This window comes from Episyrphus balteatus, chromosome 1, assembly GCF_945859705.1.
Source record: "Episyrphus balteatus chromosome 1, idEpiBalt1.1, whole genome shotgun sequence".
NCBI lineage: Eukaryota > Metazoa > Arthropoda > Insecta > Diptera > Syrphidae > Episyrphus > Episyrphus balteatus.
The window spans coordinates 27,986,879-28,001,520 of record NC_079134.1 but is presented as its reverse complement, the minus strand read 5'-3'; the positions used below and the strand labels follow the sequence as shown (position 1 = coordinate 28,001,520).

Here is a 14,642-nt window from a genome sequence, read left to right as displayed (position 1 = left end):
TGCGTGAATCTTGATAAAAATCCAGATTCAGATTTTTGAATCTCAGATTCATTTTTTTGAATTTCAAGACGAAAAATAGATCATGAAATCTGAGATTTTTCCGCTATTTCCTCTCTTCACCCCCCCCCCCCCCCCACCCCCTTTCAGCTGTCAGATTCACATATCATTCTGAATCTCGTCAATAGAAAATAGAAAACGACATTAATTAAACTTATTTACGACAACCAGATGTCGCCACCACATCAGCGAAGCAAGATACCGCACTGAATGCTGCCATTTTATTGTTTTTGTTTATCTGTCAAAATTTTGTTTACGGAAAAACACAAAACAAAAATAAATAAAACAACTTTCTCCACGAAGAGGAAATGAAAAACTAGTGGGGCTTACAAAAACAAAATAAATTAATTTATTTATACCTGTTCCGACCACAGAGTAGTGTCTTCCATTTCTATCCATAATCTTCTCTACTATATAGTGTTATTGCCTGTCACTATGCTAAACTTGATTTCAAAAAATCCAACTCACTGAATTTAAATGAGCTAATAAAATAAGCTCGATCAAAAATCGAATCCAAAGTTCGATCATATCAGCGTTTTTTATTTTTTCTATTCATTGTGAAACACAAAAAGAAAAAAAAAAACTAAAACGTAGCTAAAATTGCAATTTTTTGTTTTGGCATTTTTGTTGATTTATATCAAATTTCTTACAAAGATAAGCATTTTATTTTATTATTTTTGTGTTTAAACAAAAGACGATAAAAGTCATAATGAGCGTAATTGAAGACAGTAACACTCAAGAATCTGAAGGCGAACGTAGTGGTGGTGGTCATCATCGCGGACATAAGCACCATCGTCGTACACATCGTGAACGCACCAGCAAACGAGGAGAACACAAAAGTCACAGAGGAGAACGTGGTGGTACATCAGACACAGATCAAAGTTCTAGTCGAAGGGTAAGTAAAGGTTCTCTTCAAATCCATAGGAATTCTTAATCAAATTTTTAAAAAAAAATTGCATAATCATATAAATTGCACTTTGCACAGAGACATCGTCGCAGTAGAAAACCCTCAAAAATGGGTTCATTTTGGGCAAACCTTTTAGCAAGTTTGCTGATATTTGTCCACATTGCCATCGACACCGTCCTTGAATTCGGTTTAGGATGGTATTTGGGTGATAAGAAACGGTCGCCAGCGATAAGCTCTGACGATCAAAAGCTTTGCACAAAAAGTGCAGTCGAATTGGCAAAGTTAATTAGGGAAAGGAAACTCAAAGCTCACGATGTTGTCAAGGCTTACATTGACCGCATGAAGGAGGTGAATGTATCATTAAATGCAGTTGTAGATGGTCCCTTTATGGAAGCCCTTGATGAAGCCAAGGAAATCGATGAAAAAATTGCCAGTGGGCAGTTGACTGAGGTTGATTTTACTAAAAAGCCATTCCTTGGAGTACCCTTTACCACAAAAGATAGTACCTCAGTGAAGGGGAAACTCCACACACTTGGACTGATATCTAGGAAGAATGAGAAATCACTTGTTGATGCCGAGTGTGTAAGATTAATGAAGGAAGCAGGCGCAATCATTATTGCGACCTCTAACGTTCCCGAAGTTAATAAATGGAGTGAGAGTCGGAACTCATTAATTGGACAGACTAACAATCCGTATGACACTAGAAGAAGTGCTGGTGGTTCATCGGGAGGGGAAGCTGCTCTCATTGCAGCTTGTGCAACTGGATTTGGATTGGGTAAGACTGTCTTAATTGAATTTTAAGAATTTTTTTAATGTTGAAAATCTTTAGGAACCGACATTGGAGGATCAATTCGTATTCCAGCATTTAATTGTGGTATATTTGGTCATAAGCCAACAGTTGGAGCAATTAATACAAAAGGTTGTACATTCCGGACTGGAAAAGAGAAAGAAACAATGGTAGTTGCGGGACCTATGTGCCGACATGCAACTGATTTGATGCCTATTTTTAAGGTTTATAGTTTGTATTTGTTGAAAATTTAGCAAAAATTATATATAAACATTTTATTGCTCATGCGTAGGTTCTTGTGGATCCAGAAATGTCGACAGACTTAAAGTTAAACGAAGAAGTTGATGTAACAAAATTGCGTTACTTTTATATTCCTAGCAATGATATGCCTGCTTGCAATCCAGTGAATCGTGAAGCGCAATCATTGATGTTCAAGTGAGTGATTATGTTTTGATTTTTTTTTTCGTATTTTTTTGGAGTTGATTCCAAATTTGTTATGTTAGCGTAGCTAAAAGGTTGTTATGAAGGTTTATCATACAAAATAAGTTATTTGTCATGTCTTGAAGTGGATTTTTTTTTTTTTTGTAAATTTTTTGAACATGATGCAACGCTAAAATTTAATAATAACATAGAGTTCATTATTTCGTATATTGATTTTTTTTTTTTATTTTAACTCTGACTCGTAATCAATAAATACTTTGATAGTACAGGAAAGTTAGTAAAAAACAGGCATTTTGTAGCAGTTATAGATATATAACAATTGTTACTAACTAACCCTTAAGACGTTAAAACATTTTTTTTTAAATATTAGTCCTGAAGAAAAGTAACCTGAAACGTCGACTGATACAAGTATGAAAATAAGATAAGAAAAGATCTATAGCCAACAAATAGTAGAATTTATAGTTTTTAAAGTAATTAAAAATTAGATAACACTCTGTGACTTATTTATCTTAATAATAATAACTATTCTTAAAATTCAGGTACATTTATTAAATGGTATTAAAAAATAAAGATTAATCATATAAGTTGTTGTCATGTGTGGTGGATTTTTTTTATAAATTGTTTGGGCATGATGCAACGTATACTATACAATAACATTTATATTGTTTATCATTGGATGCATCTACGCGAATAACTTTTATCTGTTATCAATACAAGTGCTAATGTTCAAAACTAATCTACAAAATATTTTTTGTACTTGACAAATCCAGATAAATATTTTAAGTTAATCAACCCTATCTTCAATTCATAATATACGCGGTAAAGATACTCTTAAAGCGAATTTAGAAAATTGTCAAAAGTGTAAATTTAAATTAGTGCGTTCGTATTCCATCATGTTGCCGCAATCAAGCGAAATTTGAACATACTTTTTTTTTATTTTTGGAAAGAAATTGTAAACAAACCAGTCTACTTATGGTTGTCTTTATTAAAAAATAATCGACAAGTAAATAATATAAATTATGACATTAAAATTAACGAGCCAAAAATATAAGGTATAATTTAATAATTACATTATATAATAAACATTGCAATTGCTAGAGAATCAGGTATTTTTTTTTTTTTTTCAATATTCCTAGGTTTGAAAATATAAAACGACGCACGGTTAAACTTCATAACCTTGTAAATCATTTTGCCTGTTTTTAGAAATCGAAAAAAACATCTTAAAACAATTTTAAAAAAATGAAAGAAATACAAAAATAATTTATTTAATAATTCCAATCAACTATTTTTTACTTCTTTAATTTTTTTGTTACGTTTTAGAGGTTTTTTCGATTTCTAAAAAACAGGCAAAAAAGAATTAAAGACTTACGAGGTTATGAAGTTTAACACTCGAAAAAATAATATTAACAAATACTAAAACGGGGATAGCACAGGCATACGTATCGCACTAGTATTACAAGACTGTAGTAACTAAAAAAAAAAATTCTCGCTGAATCAGAGAAAAAATGTTTATTTACAAACTGTTACAAATTATAAAAAAAATAATTTTTTTTATCAAGTTCCTTCATAAAAATAATGCAATTATTTAAAATATTAGATATATAAATATAAAGTTATTGTGTAAAATATGATGTCACCTCAAGCCAAAAAAAATTTTGAGTTACAACAGTCTTGTGCGGTATGTATTTGAGACTTTAAAAAAATTGACTTATATACATTTTTCTTCTTCCATTTTGAAACCCTATTATGATAGATTTCGAGGATATCATAACACCCCCACGTTCATGAGTATCTGCTTGCCACTTGTGATCCGCCTGTCAGGTTCGCCGGATTGACCTCAGAAAGCGAAAAACCAATGTCTAAACCACTGAAAATTTTTACTATTGTGCAGGAAAAGTGAAATGCCCTTACAATTTTTTGACAAGTCCCAACTATCACAGCCTCCAAAAGTTCAAAACATAAGTTCGGATGGGCTGCGCTCTTTCCACATTTTACCGTCTCAGTTTTTCAAATTGATTTATTAATTTATGACATAAAATTTTAAAAAATTCATATCAACATTTTGAACACATTATGTCATAGTTTCTCTGTTAACCAACAAATAAAAAACTTTTGTTTCCCGTGCAAAATTTTACTGAGTTAAGTACTGAGTTACCAAAAAAAGCACGGCTAATGAGTCAAGCCCACTTCTCTACAAGTTGGATGTTTTAAGGTCATAAAAATTAACTGTTTCATTTTATGCTAGATTAAATGAAAAGAATTCTGGAGAAATACATTTGCGAAACATTTTTTACCGACTTCCAAAAAAGAGGAGGTATTACCTCATAACTTTGGACTGATTGAACCAATTTTGATAATTCTTTATGTATTGGAAAGCTGGTGCCTGAAGTGTGGTCTTATTTCAATTTCGTTTAGTTCTGGCCATATAAACTATTAGAAAAACCATAAAACCCAGTTTTGATCCATGGAAGTCGGTTTTGTTTTTAATAAAAATGATTATTATTCAAAAATTCTTTTAGAACATGAGAAAAACTTTTCAAAGTTCTGTATAATGAATAAAATTTAAAATGGACTTGACCCATTATTATTGCCTCATGCCGAGAGTGAAAGTGTGTAGGTAACAAATATTCAGCTTAAAATATGAAGCATTTTTAACGGATATTCCCAAACTTCTCAATATTGAATCTTCACATGAATTAATTTGGCGCACCTCTCCAAGACGTGCACCTCCTGTGGAGGTGGCCAATTACGAAATTACGTTGTTGTTTGAAAATTAAATGTGTATAAAGTTTCAATTGATTTCAAAAAAGGGTGCATTAGATCGCAAATGAGCATAAATTCCAAATTGGCAACTTTTTAAAGCTATTACTCCGAGCCAAACTTTACAGACATTTTTAAGCTAACATCTGTTTTTTGCTGCGTTGTTTCTGATTATTGCCCTATGAACATTCTAAGTTTTGAGGTGTCGAAAGCAACATTGTTTAAAATGCAATGTATCACGTCCTTCAAGCCAATTAAATTTTCTGTAATAGGAGTTCGCTTGAACTTGGGTTAAAAATTATAGTTTTTTTTTCCAATTTATTCACTCTCCATTAAATTTAAAATCTCAATTGAAAACTAAAAAACTGTTAAATGGCAACTTTAAAATTAATTGAAAGTGAATTAAAAATTAAATTTAATAAAATGTAAATAAATAGGGCCTAAATAAATAAATCTATGGCGATAGCCTTGTTCTTGTTATTTTACATGAAAAACAATTTCTTAAGCATGCTAAAAAAATAAAAAAATATAGGTATTTCTTAATATTAAAATAATTGTATTTGTTATGTGTTTATAATTATTAAAATAAATGTATTCGATTTGACAAAATTGAAGCAATATTTTAAAAACCATTAAACCTACGGAGACGTTGTTAGGTATGATAGAAAATATTTTGTGCTGAAATGCCGTGATAGATCGCTTCAACGGTCACTTTGGTGTATGAGTAACATTTTTTTCATATATAAATTTTTAATGATGATTATGACTAAAACTTTCCGTTGCCTTTTTATGTATTGTTCCAGATTAACACGTTACTTCTCAGACCTCACTGGCGAAGAAGTAAAACAAGCATCATTGCCAGGAACTGAAATTAGTGGCAAACTATGGCGTTACTGGATGACTCGTGAACCGGCCGATTTTAATAAATTACTTGGCAATGGAGCCAATTTGAATCCCTTTGTAGAGCTTTTCAAGAAAATCATGGGAAAAAGTGAATTCACTATGGCTGCTATATATTCACTCATCGATGGATTGCTCCCTGCTGAAAAGGCTCCTCTAATGGAAGAAGCAACAACAAAATGCAGTGAAGCATTAGCTGAGATGCTGGGTGATGATGGAGTCTTATTCTTCCACAGTTCACCACGAACTGCACCATTCCATTACTATCCACTTGTTAAGATGATGGATTTCGCTTATTTTAGTATTTTCAATGTTTTACGTGTACCAGCTACCCAGGTAAGAATATAATTTTTATAAAATAACCAACAGTTTTGAGATGCATATGTTTGTTTGTATTTGAAAGGTACCCATGGGATTGGACTCGAAAGGCATGCCTCTTGGTATTCAAGTTGTGGCTGCCAAAAATTGTGATAGACTTTGTCTGGCTGTAGCTGAAGAACTGGAAAAAGAATTTGGTGGATGGGTTGCACCTTTCGAAAATAGAAATTAGTACATTCTTTTTTAGGACTTAAGGTTTTTTGTAAATTGGTGAAAGGCATTGTTAAGTTTTTGTTTTCTTATATATGTGTACATATCTAACAATAAGAATAACATAAAGTGAAATTATAATAAATGTTAATAAATTACCTTAATTAAAAAAAATACTAAATAACTAAACATATAATAACCTCAGGCACTTTCACGCTTTTTAAAGGTTTCAATGCTTATTTAATAAAATTAAGTTAAGGTATATCCGACTCGTTCTCTGAATAAGTGAATGTGGCATCGATTGGCTTATACCACAACCTCCAATGAGACCACGCCTTAAGTACTTATTTTTGCAATTTTTAATATTTAGAATTCAACTTCAAAAAGTACGAATAAAAAAATGTTTGGGAATTTGAATAGCTATTGTGAGGTTCCCCAAAGGGGAATTTACATTTTCCGCAAAACTAGTTTCTTGTTCGCCAGCAAAATTTTAGTTAGAAAAAAGCTGGCAAGTACGTCGCATATTACCTGAGTTCAAGTTCAAAATACGGTGAGTTTCCGAACGTGAACAACTTTTCGACCGGATTTCATAATAGGAGAAAAGTGCAATTCCATTTTTCCGGGTGGAATCTTGTTCACGTGAAACATACGATAGGGCTGAATAGTTCTTGAAAATGAGATTGCCTTTTAGCGTTTTGGTGAAAAAAATTCCTTTACTTTGCAACAACAACAAAGCGAGAATGTTGTTGTTCTCGTGTTATTATTCCTGTAAAGGCTTGGCCACACCGGAGGGTATGCGGTAGCGGTACGGGTAGCGGTAACGATATTTGTATGAAAAAAAAAATTCCACATCTGATCTGACGTTGATGTCAGTTTGAAATTTTGTTCATACAAGTACCGTTACCTCTACCCATACCGCTACCGCATATCCTCCGGTGTGGCCAAGCCTTAAAGCAGTGCGAAGAGCGAGCTTAATTTTAGCTCATGGTATAAAAAGACAAGGTATGATCATTAGAGTCGCCATTTTACAAAATGGAGTAATAAGTTTTTGACGTTTAATTTGGCAAAGTCAAAATTTTGACACAATTGCACAGTTGTGCGCAGATTCAGCTAGAAAATCACACATTAGGTGCGTCCCACAACACAAAGGGAGATCTCTGAGGGCTCAGAGATTTTTTAAGTGAAACAAAAAATCTCAGCTGAAGCCTGGTACGCTGTTCGCGCTAAATTTTAGCTGAGATAAAATTCCTATACACCTTTTTTTCGGAATTTTTGGATTTATTTCTCAGTTTTCTTTCTCTTTCTTTAATTTTTTTTCTTATTGTTTTGACGTTTGTTTATTGAAAATTTGAAGAAAATGTTATTATTTTGAGCTTGCTTCACAAAATTATTTATTTTGAAATAATTTTTATCAAAATTGAACAGTTAAAGAAAAGTTGCAGTTGTGTGAAGTGTTGTATTTGAAAAAAATTGGATTTATCATTCATTCCTACAAAATTATTTTGCTCTCTTTCAAAATGACACTGAGCCATTAGATTTTTTTTCTTGTTGAGATGCGCCTATTGGTTATTCGTTATATACGTACATTTTTTATCGTAGAACAGAATGTCAGTTAGCGCGATCTCTGTACTAGCATTGAATATTTACAAATAAAAGTAGATACCCTGCAAATCGGCCGCTATTTATGCCGTTGGCGTAAGTATCTGTAAGGACTTTTTAGAGAAGATTAAAAAAAAAAATGATTTGTTGGTGCCTGGCTACACAGTGTTGTGCCCAATCACGTTCCAATTCACATTTTCTAGGAACAAACGTCAAAATGACGAAAATCCTCACCCCTCTTGCCTACAAGCTGACTGGTTAGGCGATTGAAAATTCACCGTGTAGCCCGGCACTTGAGGAGCAAACCCTTTAATGTAGTTCATTTGTACATACAATTTTAGTACTATCATGAAGAAAAACAGCGAAACCAAATCAAACGAACTAAAATATATGTCAACTTTGGAGCAGAAATGCATATCTTATCCCATTACTGAAAACGATCTAAGCGCCCTCTCAACCACTCAGCTAACGAATATACTAAAAAAAATCTCATTATAGATTCTGTTACAAGGTACTAGGTTTAAGCAAGAAAGAAAAAAAGACGAACTATTGCCTAAAAAGACTAATCAAGCCATACACTGCTAAATTCTTTCACTACTCTCCTGTTCTTCGGTAACTAGATTTTCTCATTTTCTTCTTAATGTTCTTATAATCGGTATTTATCAAAAAGTCTGCATTTTCATCTACTCTCTCTATCCAATAACTTTGATTTGAAAATGTAGTGTCATTTTTGAACAAATACCTTAAAATGTACAAAAAAGTACTATACTATCAACATAATAACAAGTTAACACCCCTGCCCATCTCAACTGTCAAACATTTCAATTTCCTACTCTACCGGCAAATAGCAAAACAAATAATTTTCTTCTCATGCGCCGGCCCGGTTACAATTTTCTTCGAGTATCGAAAAGTAAAAGTACCCCTTTATAAAAATTTTCTACCAGTTTTCGTTGGGCGATCACTTGAAACGGTTGTTTCCAGTATTTTTTGTGTGTGTAAATTTGACGTTTTGTGTCTGAGAAAAAATATAAAAAATTGAATGAAAAAATTTCCTCTCTCTCGCGGCCAATATATTGCATAAATACATTTTGTGTTTTGATTTATACTTTTTTGTTATCATTTCTATTTTCTCTTTTTACAATAAAACAAATTGATCCACATTGCAGTACTGCAACAAAAGTGCAAAAGCAAAAATAAATATATGTAACTTTAAAATAGCGTGACATTCCCTGGGCAAAGCAACAACAACAAAAATAGCTGAGAAATAAAAAGAACCTTTTTTTTCCTTTTTTTTGTACTTATTTTTTGTTTCTTTATATTTTCTTTAGTTTTGTTTTAAACTTTTCTTCGTATAAAATCGAACGAGGGTGGCAGTAAATTAAAGTCACTTACCGACCGACCGACGACCGTTGTCACCACACTTTTCTATTATATTTCCAAGAAATTAGTTTGCCCCTCTTCCTTCACCAGTTTGTTTAAAGTGCAATCATTTCATCGAAATTTAATTGATAATCAATTTTTAATTCAGTCTTCAATGTGATATCATTTCAAAAGAAAAGTTTACTGTAGTTTTTTTTTCTCTGAAAATATAACAAAAAAAAAAAACGTGATCTTTTTGTAAAAACTTGATTTAATCTCTACTCGAAAAGAGCTAACATTATGGCGGCGAATGAAGTAATAAATAATAATTCCCTGCACTATTTTGAGGGGGTGGAGAAATTGCTAGAAATTTGGTTTGCACCAAATCCACAAAATAATAATGCTGATTTGAGGAAAATTCGAAGGTAAGTAGTAGACCAATCTTTTGATGGTCTTTTCCTTCCATCTCGAGGAAGTCTTGAAAATCCTATTGATTTTCCAAAGAAAAATAAATTCTGTATTGGTTTCTGCGCCAGCCAATTGCCGGCTTCTTTGCAGCACCAACAACAAAAAAAAACCGGACTGGTGGAGGTCTCTCTTCCGGTTTTGGTTTTTTTAGTTCTTTATTTTTTGTATATTTTATTGTGTTTTTGAACTTTTTTTTTGTTGACAAAAATTATAAACCGGTTTTTTTTTTGTCTGTCTTACATAAAATTGATTTATGGTTTTTGTTAAAATCGTGATTCGTGAGTTGCATGTTAAAAAGATGATGATAAAGAATAAATTGTAGGGTTATGTGTCATGTGCAAGCCCGCATGTCTGGAAATAGTTTTTTTTTTTTTTGCTTTTTTTTGTTTTGTTTTTAAAATAGATTTAAATTCTAGGAGCTGATGGAAAGGTACCTAGAAGAATGCATTTCTGATGATTTTGTTAAATTAATAATAATAATTGTCATCTGTTAAATTGTCTAGGGTTTTAATAATATTCGATCTACATACTTATAACTTGAATTTCTTACAAAGGTGTGTCTGTTTATGTATGTAATCTTTAGTTCGAAGGTCGTTTTGAAACGTGGTCTTCAATAGGAGAAACTTGAATAAATTTGTTTTCACTTTTCTATCATCATTTGTTTCCAATTGCGACATATCGTCGGCGTAAAGCAAAATTGTCGCAAAGAACAAATTTTACAGGGAACGATTTTTAAGTTTCAAATTGGTTTAAAGCGACATTTTTCTGGTCGTTCGCCATTCAAGTTATGTTTTTTTATAAAGTTTGTTCTTTTCTCTTGAATAAACCATACAAGTTTACCTCATTAGTAGGTGCATATTGTTTTGAAATAATTTTTAAAACTAAAAACCCAAAATTGGACATATGTAGAACAATTCCTATACAAGTACGTTTTTTCAATAAAAAGTTGACTTAGAACAAAATATGATAGGACTTAGAATACTCGGGCTCATTTTCAAAAGGCTACTTCCCTGCTTTTATTGTTCTATGTCCCATTAAATTATATTATCTGCGGAGTGAAATTTTTATTTGACAAAAACGGTTTTCAAATTCGGAAAGAGCACCCTCGAATTAGTAAAACTGCATCATTAACTCATTTTCGGTAAAAAGTGGATTTAGAACAATTTTGCTTTACGCCGACGTTGGTTGCGTCTACATAAAATGCACAACAATTCTATAGGAAATCGGATAATAGGAGTTGTCTATTTGCCCCACTATAGTTGGAAGGGTGATAAGAAGAGAACGATACAAATAGGCAGTATTGCCGCTGAAAAAAAAAAACATAAAATTTCAAAAAGCAAAAAATAAGAACGAATGGGTCGCACGAACTTGCTCTTGCAGATCAAAGTATCTTTATCTTAGTTAACCAACAACCATTCAACTTTATTATTATACAAAACGACCATACATACATTTTAAACAAAATTAGTTTTATCATTAACATCAGAGATTAAAAAACAACGGAAAAATTAACCATATTTTCATTAACAGTATTTTCTGAGAAAAACTAAAAACATAGTTTTGCTAAAATTACTAACAGCATTATGTTATAGGGCTGTAAAAGTAACGACAAAATGAGTACCCGCATGTATACGTTACTCGTTACTTTCGTATGTTTCGCATTTTTCGTATATCTCGTACATTTCGTATGTTTCGTGTGTTTCGCATGTTTCGTTACTTTCGCATGCTTCGCATGTTTCGTACATTTCGTATACTTCATGTATTTGATACGTTTCGTATATTTGGTATTTTAAGTATTTTTCGTACGTTGGTAGGTATAAGGGTGTACATTTTTTTTTTTTTTTTGAAAAAAACCAAAAACAATTTGTATAATCTAAGCTACATTTTAAGGCCATAAACATTAATTTAAGTTGCGGCGTTCTCATGTTATAAGAGTTTGAAGGTAGCTATACCCATTTTTTTTTTTAGATTTTTTTAATCAAACGTGGAAACTTTTTTTATTTTTTTTCCTAATTTTTCGACAAAACTTTGGTAATTTTTTGTTTATATTCGTTAAGTAATCTTATCACAATTTTTTAGAGACCTTTACCACAAACATGTGGAACAATTTTTCATTTTTTTTCTATTGAGAGTGATTTTCAAACCTCGTTTTCTCTGCTTTTTTTTTTAGTTGAAAATTTTGCAGTGAAAATAAACAAATTTTTTGAAAAACCAAAACACACATTGGTTGCGGCGTGGGTATATTTCGGCCACATAGAGAAAATACCAATACGTCTCTTTTGATATTTCTGTATAAATTATTATCGATAACACAACGATACCTTAGCACTACTGTCTTTATTGAGATAAAAGTGAACTCAAGATAATTATCTGGAGTTAGCATTCCGACTACTCTAACGATGTCGATAGAAGTGATGCTAAATGCGACAAATTGAGTGTATCACTTCGTTTCGTATCTCATTTATCGGATGATTTAGTATTGAAATTGGAATGGGGTCGTTACTCTTACATATGTTTCGTATCTCGTATGTTTCGTTACTTCAATACACAGTAACGAAACATACGAGTAACGATACTAGCTGTGTTTTATTTTCCTAGTGATCCAGATCAGATCATTGATTTATTTGGGAAACAATAACAAAAGAAAATCCTGCTTTTGTTGTAAAGCTAATAAAAACAATGATCTGATCCGGATCACGAGAAAAATAAAACACAGCTACTGTTTAGAAACGATCAAAATCGTTAAAACCATTTTCGAGAAAATTGCAATAACTCAAAAATTTTGTATTGGAGGTAGGTACCTATACTTTTTAATTAAAGAACAAAAAAAAAAAAAAAACAACCTTGGAAACTACGAACAAATTATCTGCACCAAATTTCAAGAAAATCCCTTCAACCGTTTAGGCTGCAGTTTCATGTACAGATGAACCCACAGACGTACCGAAGCACAGACCTACGGACACGTCATGAAAATCACTTGTGGACAGTAAAAAAAAAAAAAAAATAAAATAGAACATTTCTTGACAAAATATATGCATATTATGCATTAACATATTATTTAAAAAAAATATACTTTCGATATTTATATAAATACTCTTTCAGCCTTAGAGGATATAATATATGGAGTGCTTGTGCTGTTAGTTCCGTGAAGCTTTTATAGAGGGCTCTAGTTTCTTTAAGTTTTTCGATGAGTGCATGCCTCCATTTTATTTTCATTAGATGGCTGTCATCAACAAGCGTGTTTATTTACAGCTGCTGAACCGGACTCGCACTGAAAAACGAAGGCAGCGACCCCTATCCATGTATATGGCGTTACAATGTATTAGGTATAGGAACAAGCACTCCATATATTATATCCTCTAAGCTTTCAGCTAAGGCACTTCTATGACGTGGTATAAAAAGACTTTTTATACCATGCTGCTATGAGGACATGAGATTTTTCTAGGATTTTGATGTATTTGACTACTAATGTATTATGATCCTCTAAGCGGGATCTAGCTTCTAGGTCTGTCTTAGTGTTGTAATATATGTATTACGTCGACGTTACGGGCGTGATTACACCCTTCTTCAAGGCTCTATAGTAAAAAAAATTATTATTTTAAAAATACTAAGGAAAAATTAAAGGAGATGGCACATTTTTCTATGGAGCTTGGGCCCAGTGTGTTCACTAACGAAATTGGTATCAAATGAAAGGTGACGGTAAGAACATTACGTGGGTAAAATATTTTCAAATTCGTTAGTGGGGTTTTGGAGATATTTGAGTTTGAAGTTTCGGATTTCACAATCAAGATTTCAGCTAATTTTTCGAACAATTAATCGTAGAATGCGTAATAATGGGTGTACAGAAATAATATTGGTATCAAATGAAAGGTATTTCTCTTGTCTATAAATCTGTATCAAAAGTTTTTTTCTTTATTAAAAAAAATAATACATATTAGGTATTTACTTCTCAAAAGGTGATTTTTTTTAAGCGAGGCATTTGGCACATCGAAATATCAAAATATTCAGTGGTGACATCCACTTTTTTTTTGCAATTTTTCGATAGCTAAATGTGTTACCTTTAATTCTATATATAAAATAGTTCTTTAAAACATACAAAAACCTTATAATAAGCAAAATACACAAAAACGCGCTGAAATATGCCTATTAAATAATAAGAATAGAAACTATAGTTCAGTCAATGGGGAAAAATCTGGAAAAAGCTATGATTGAATGCAGTATTGAAGAGGGGTTTATCCCAAGTACAAATCTCAGATTGCGTATTGTTTGGTCTTGTGGGGCGACCGCCATTTTGAAAAACGCATATGTCTCAATATCTCGAGAACGACTGGTCGGACAGAAAACTAGAAAGGACTTTTTAGATTGGAAATTAGTTAATCTTTCTTTTTCTAGTACATCATTTTTCTCTAGGAGTTATTATTTCAGAGTAACACTACCGAAAATTGTGTGTTTTTTGATATTTTAAATATTTTAAACAACCCTTAGAGTTAAGTGCTGAATTACTGAGAAAGAGATACTTTGCGGTTCTGTTACTCTGAAAGTATAACTCCTATATAAAAATGATGTACTAGAAAAAGAAAGATTAACTAATTTCCAATATAAAAAGTCCTTTCTACACATTCTACGATTAATTGTTCAAAAAAATAGCTGAAATCTTGATTTTGAAATCCGAAACTTCAAACTCAAATATCTCCAAAATCCCACTACCGAATTTGAAAATATTTTACCCACGTAATGTGCTTACCGTCACCTTTTATTTGATACCCATTTCGTTAGTGAACACACTGGGCCCAAAAATGTGCCATCTCCTTTATATCTATTATGTATTGATAGCTT

The 14,642-nt window shown here is 32.0% G+C and overlaps 2 protein-coding genes across 4 annotated transcripts in view; both read left to right on the top strand.

Moving 5' to 3' along the window:
• The first annotated feature begins 393 nt into the window (after positions 1 to 393).
• Positions 394 to 6,584, top strand: LOC129905371 (fatty-acid amide hydrolase 2). The gene is made up of 6 exons (XM_055980844.1): positions 394 to 952; positions 1,043 to 1,739; positions 1,794 to 1,975; positions 2,044 to 2,186; positions 5,756 to 6,188; positions 6,256 to 6,584. Exons 1-6 carry the CDS (start codon positions 767 to 769, stop codon positions 6,400 to 6,402), a joined length of 1,788 nt encoding a protein of 595 aa, XP_055836819.1. The 5' UTR covers positions 394 to 766; the 3' UTR covers positions 6,403 to 6,584.
• A 2,334-nt stretch (positions 6,585 to 8,918) lies between these two features.
• Positions 8,919 to 14,642, top strand: part of LOC129905373 (S-adenosylmethionine decarboxylase proenzyme) — a 36,411-nt gene continuing 30,687 nt past the window's right edge. For 2 of the 3 annotated variants that reach the window (XM_055980848.1, XM_055980846.1), the window contains exon 1: positions 8,919 to 9,763. In XM_055980848.1, coding sequence (XP_055836823.1) covers positions 9,639 to 9,763 — 125 coding nt within the window. In that variant the 5' untranslated portion in view covers positions 8,919 to 9,638. The remainder of the gene's footprint in view (positions 9,764 to 14,642) is intronic. The other variant, XM_055980847.1, reaches the window with a different exon arrangement.

Bases quoted from the DNA above. Each gene is read 5' to 3' on its own strand.
- LOC129905371 (XM_055980844.1), top strand. From the start codon at position 767: ATGAGCGTAATTGAAGACAGTAACACTCAAGAATCTGAAGGCGAACGT. The intron at 1,740-1,793 runs GTAAGACTGTCT...GAAAATCTTTAG, and splicing joins TGCAACTGGATTTGGATTGG to GAACCGACATTGGAGGATCA. The intron at 6,189-6,255 runs GTAAGAATATAA...TGTATTTGAAAG, and splicing joins TACGTGTACCAGCTACCCAG to GTACCCATGGGATTGGACTC.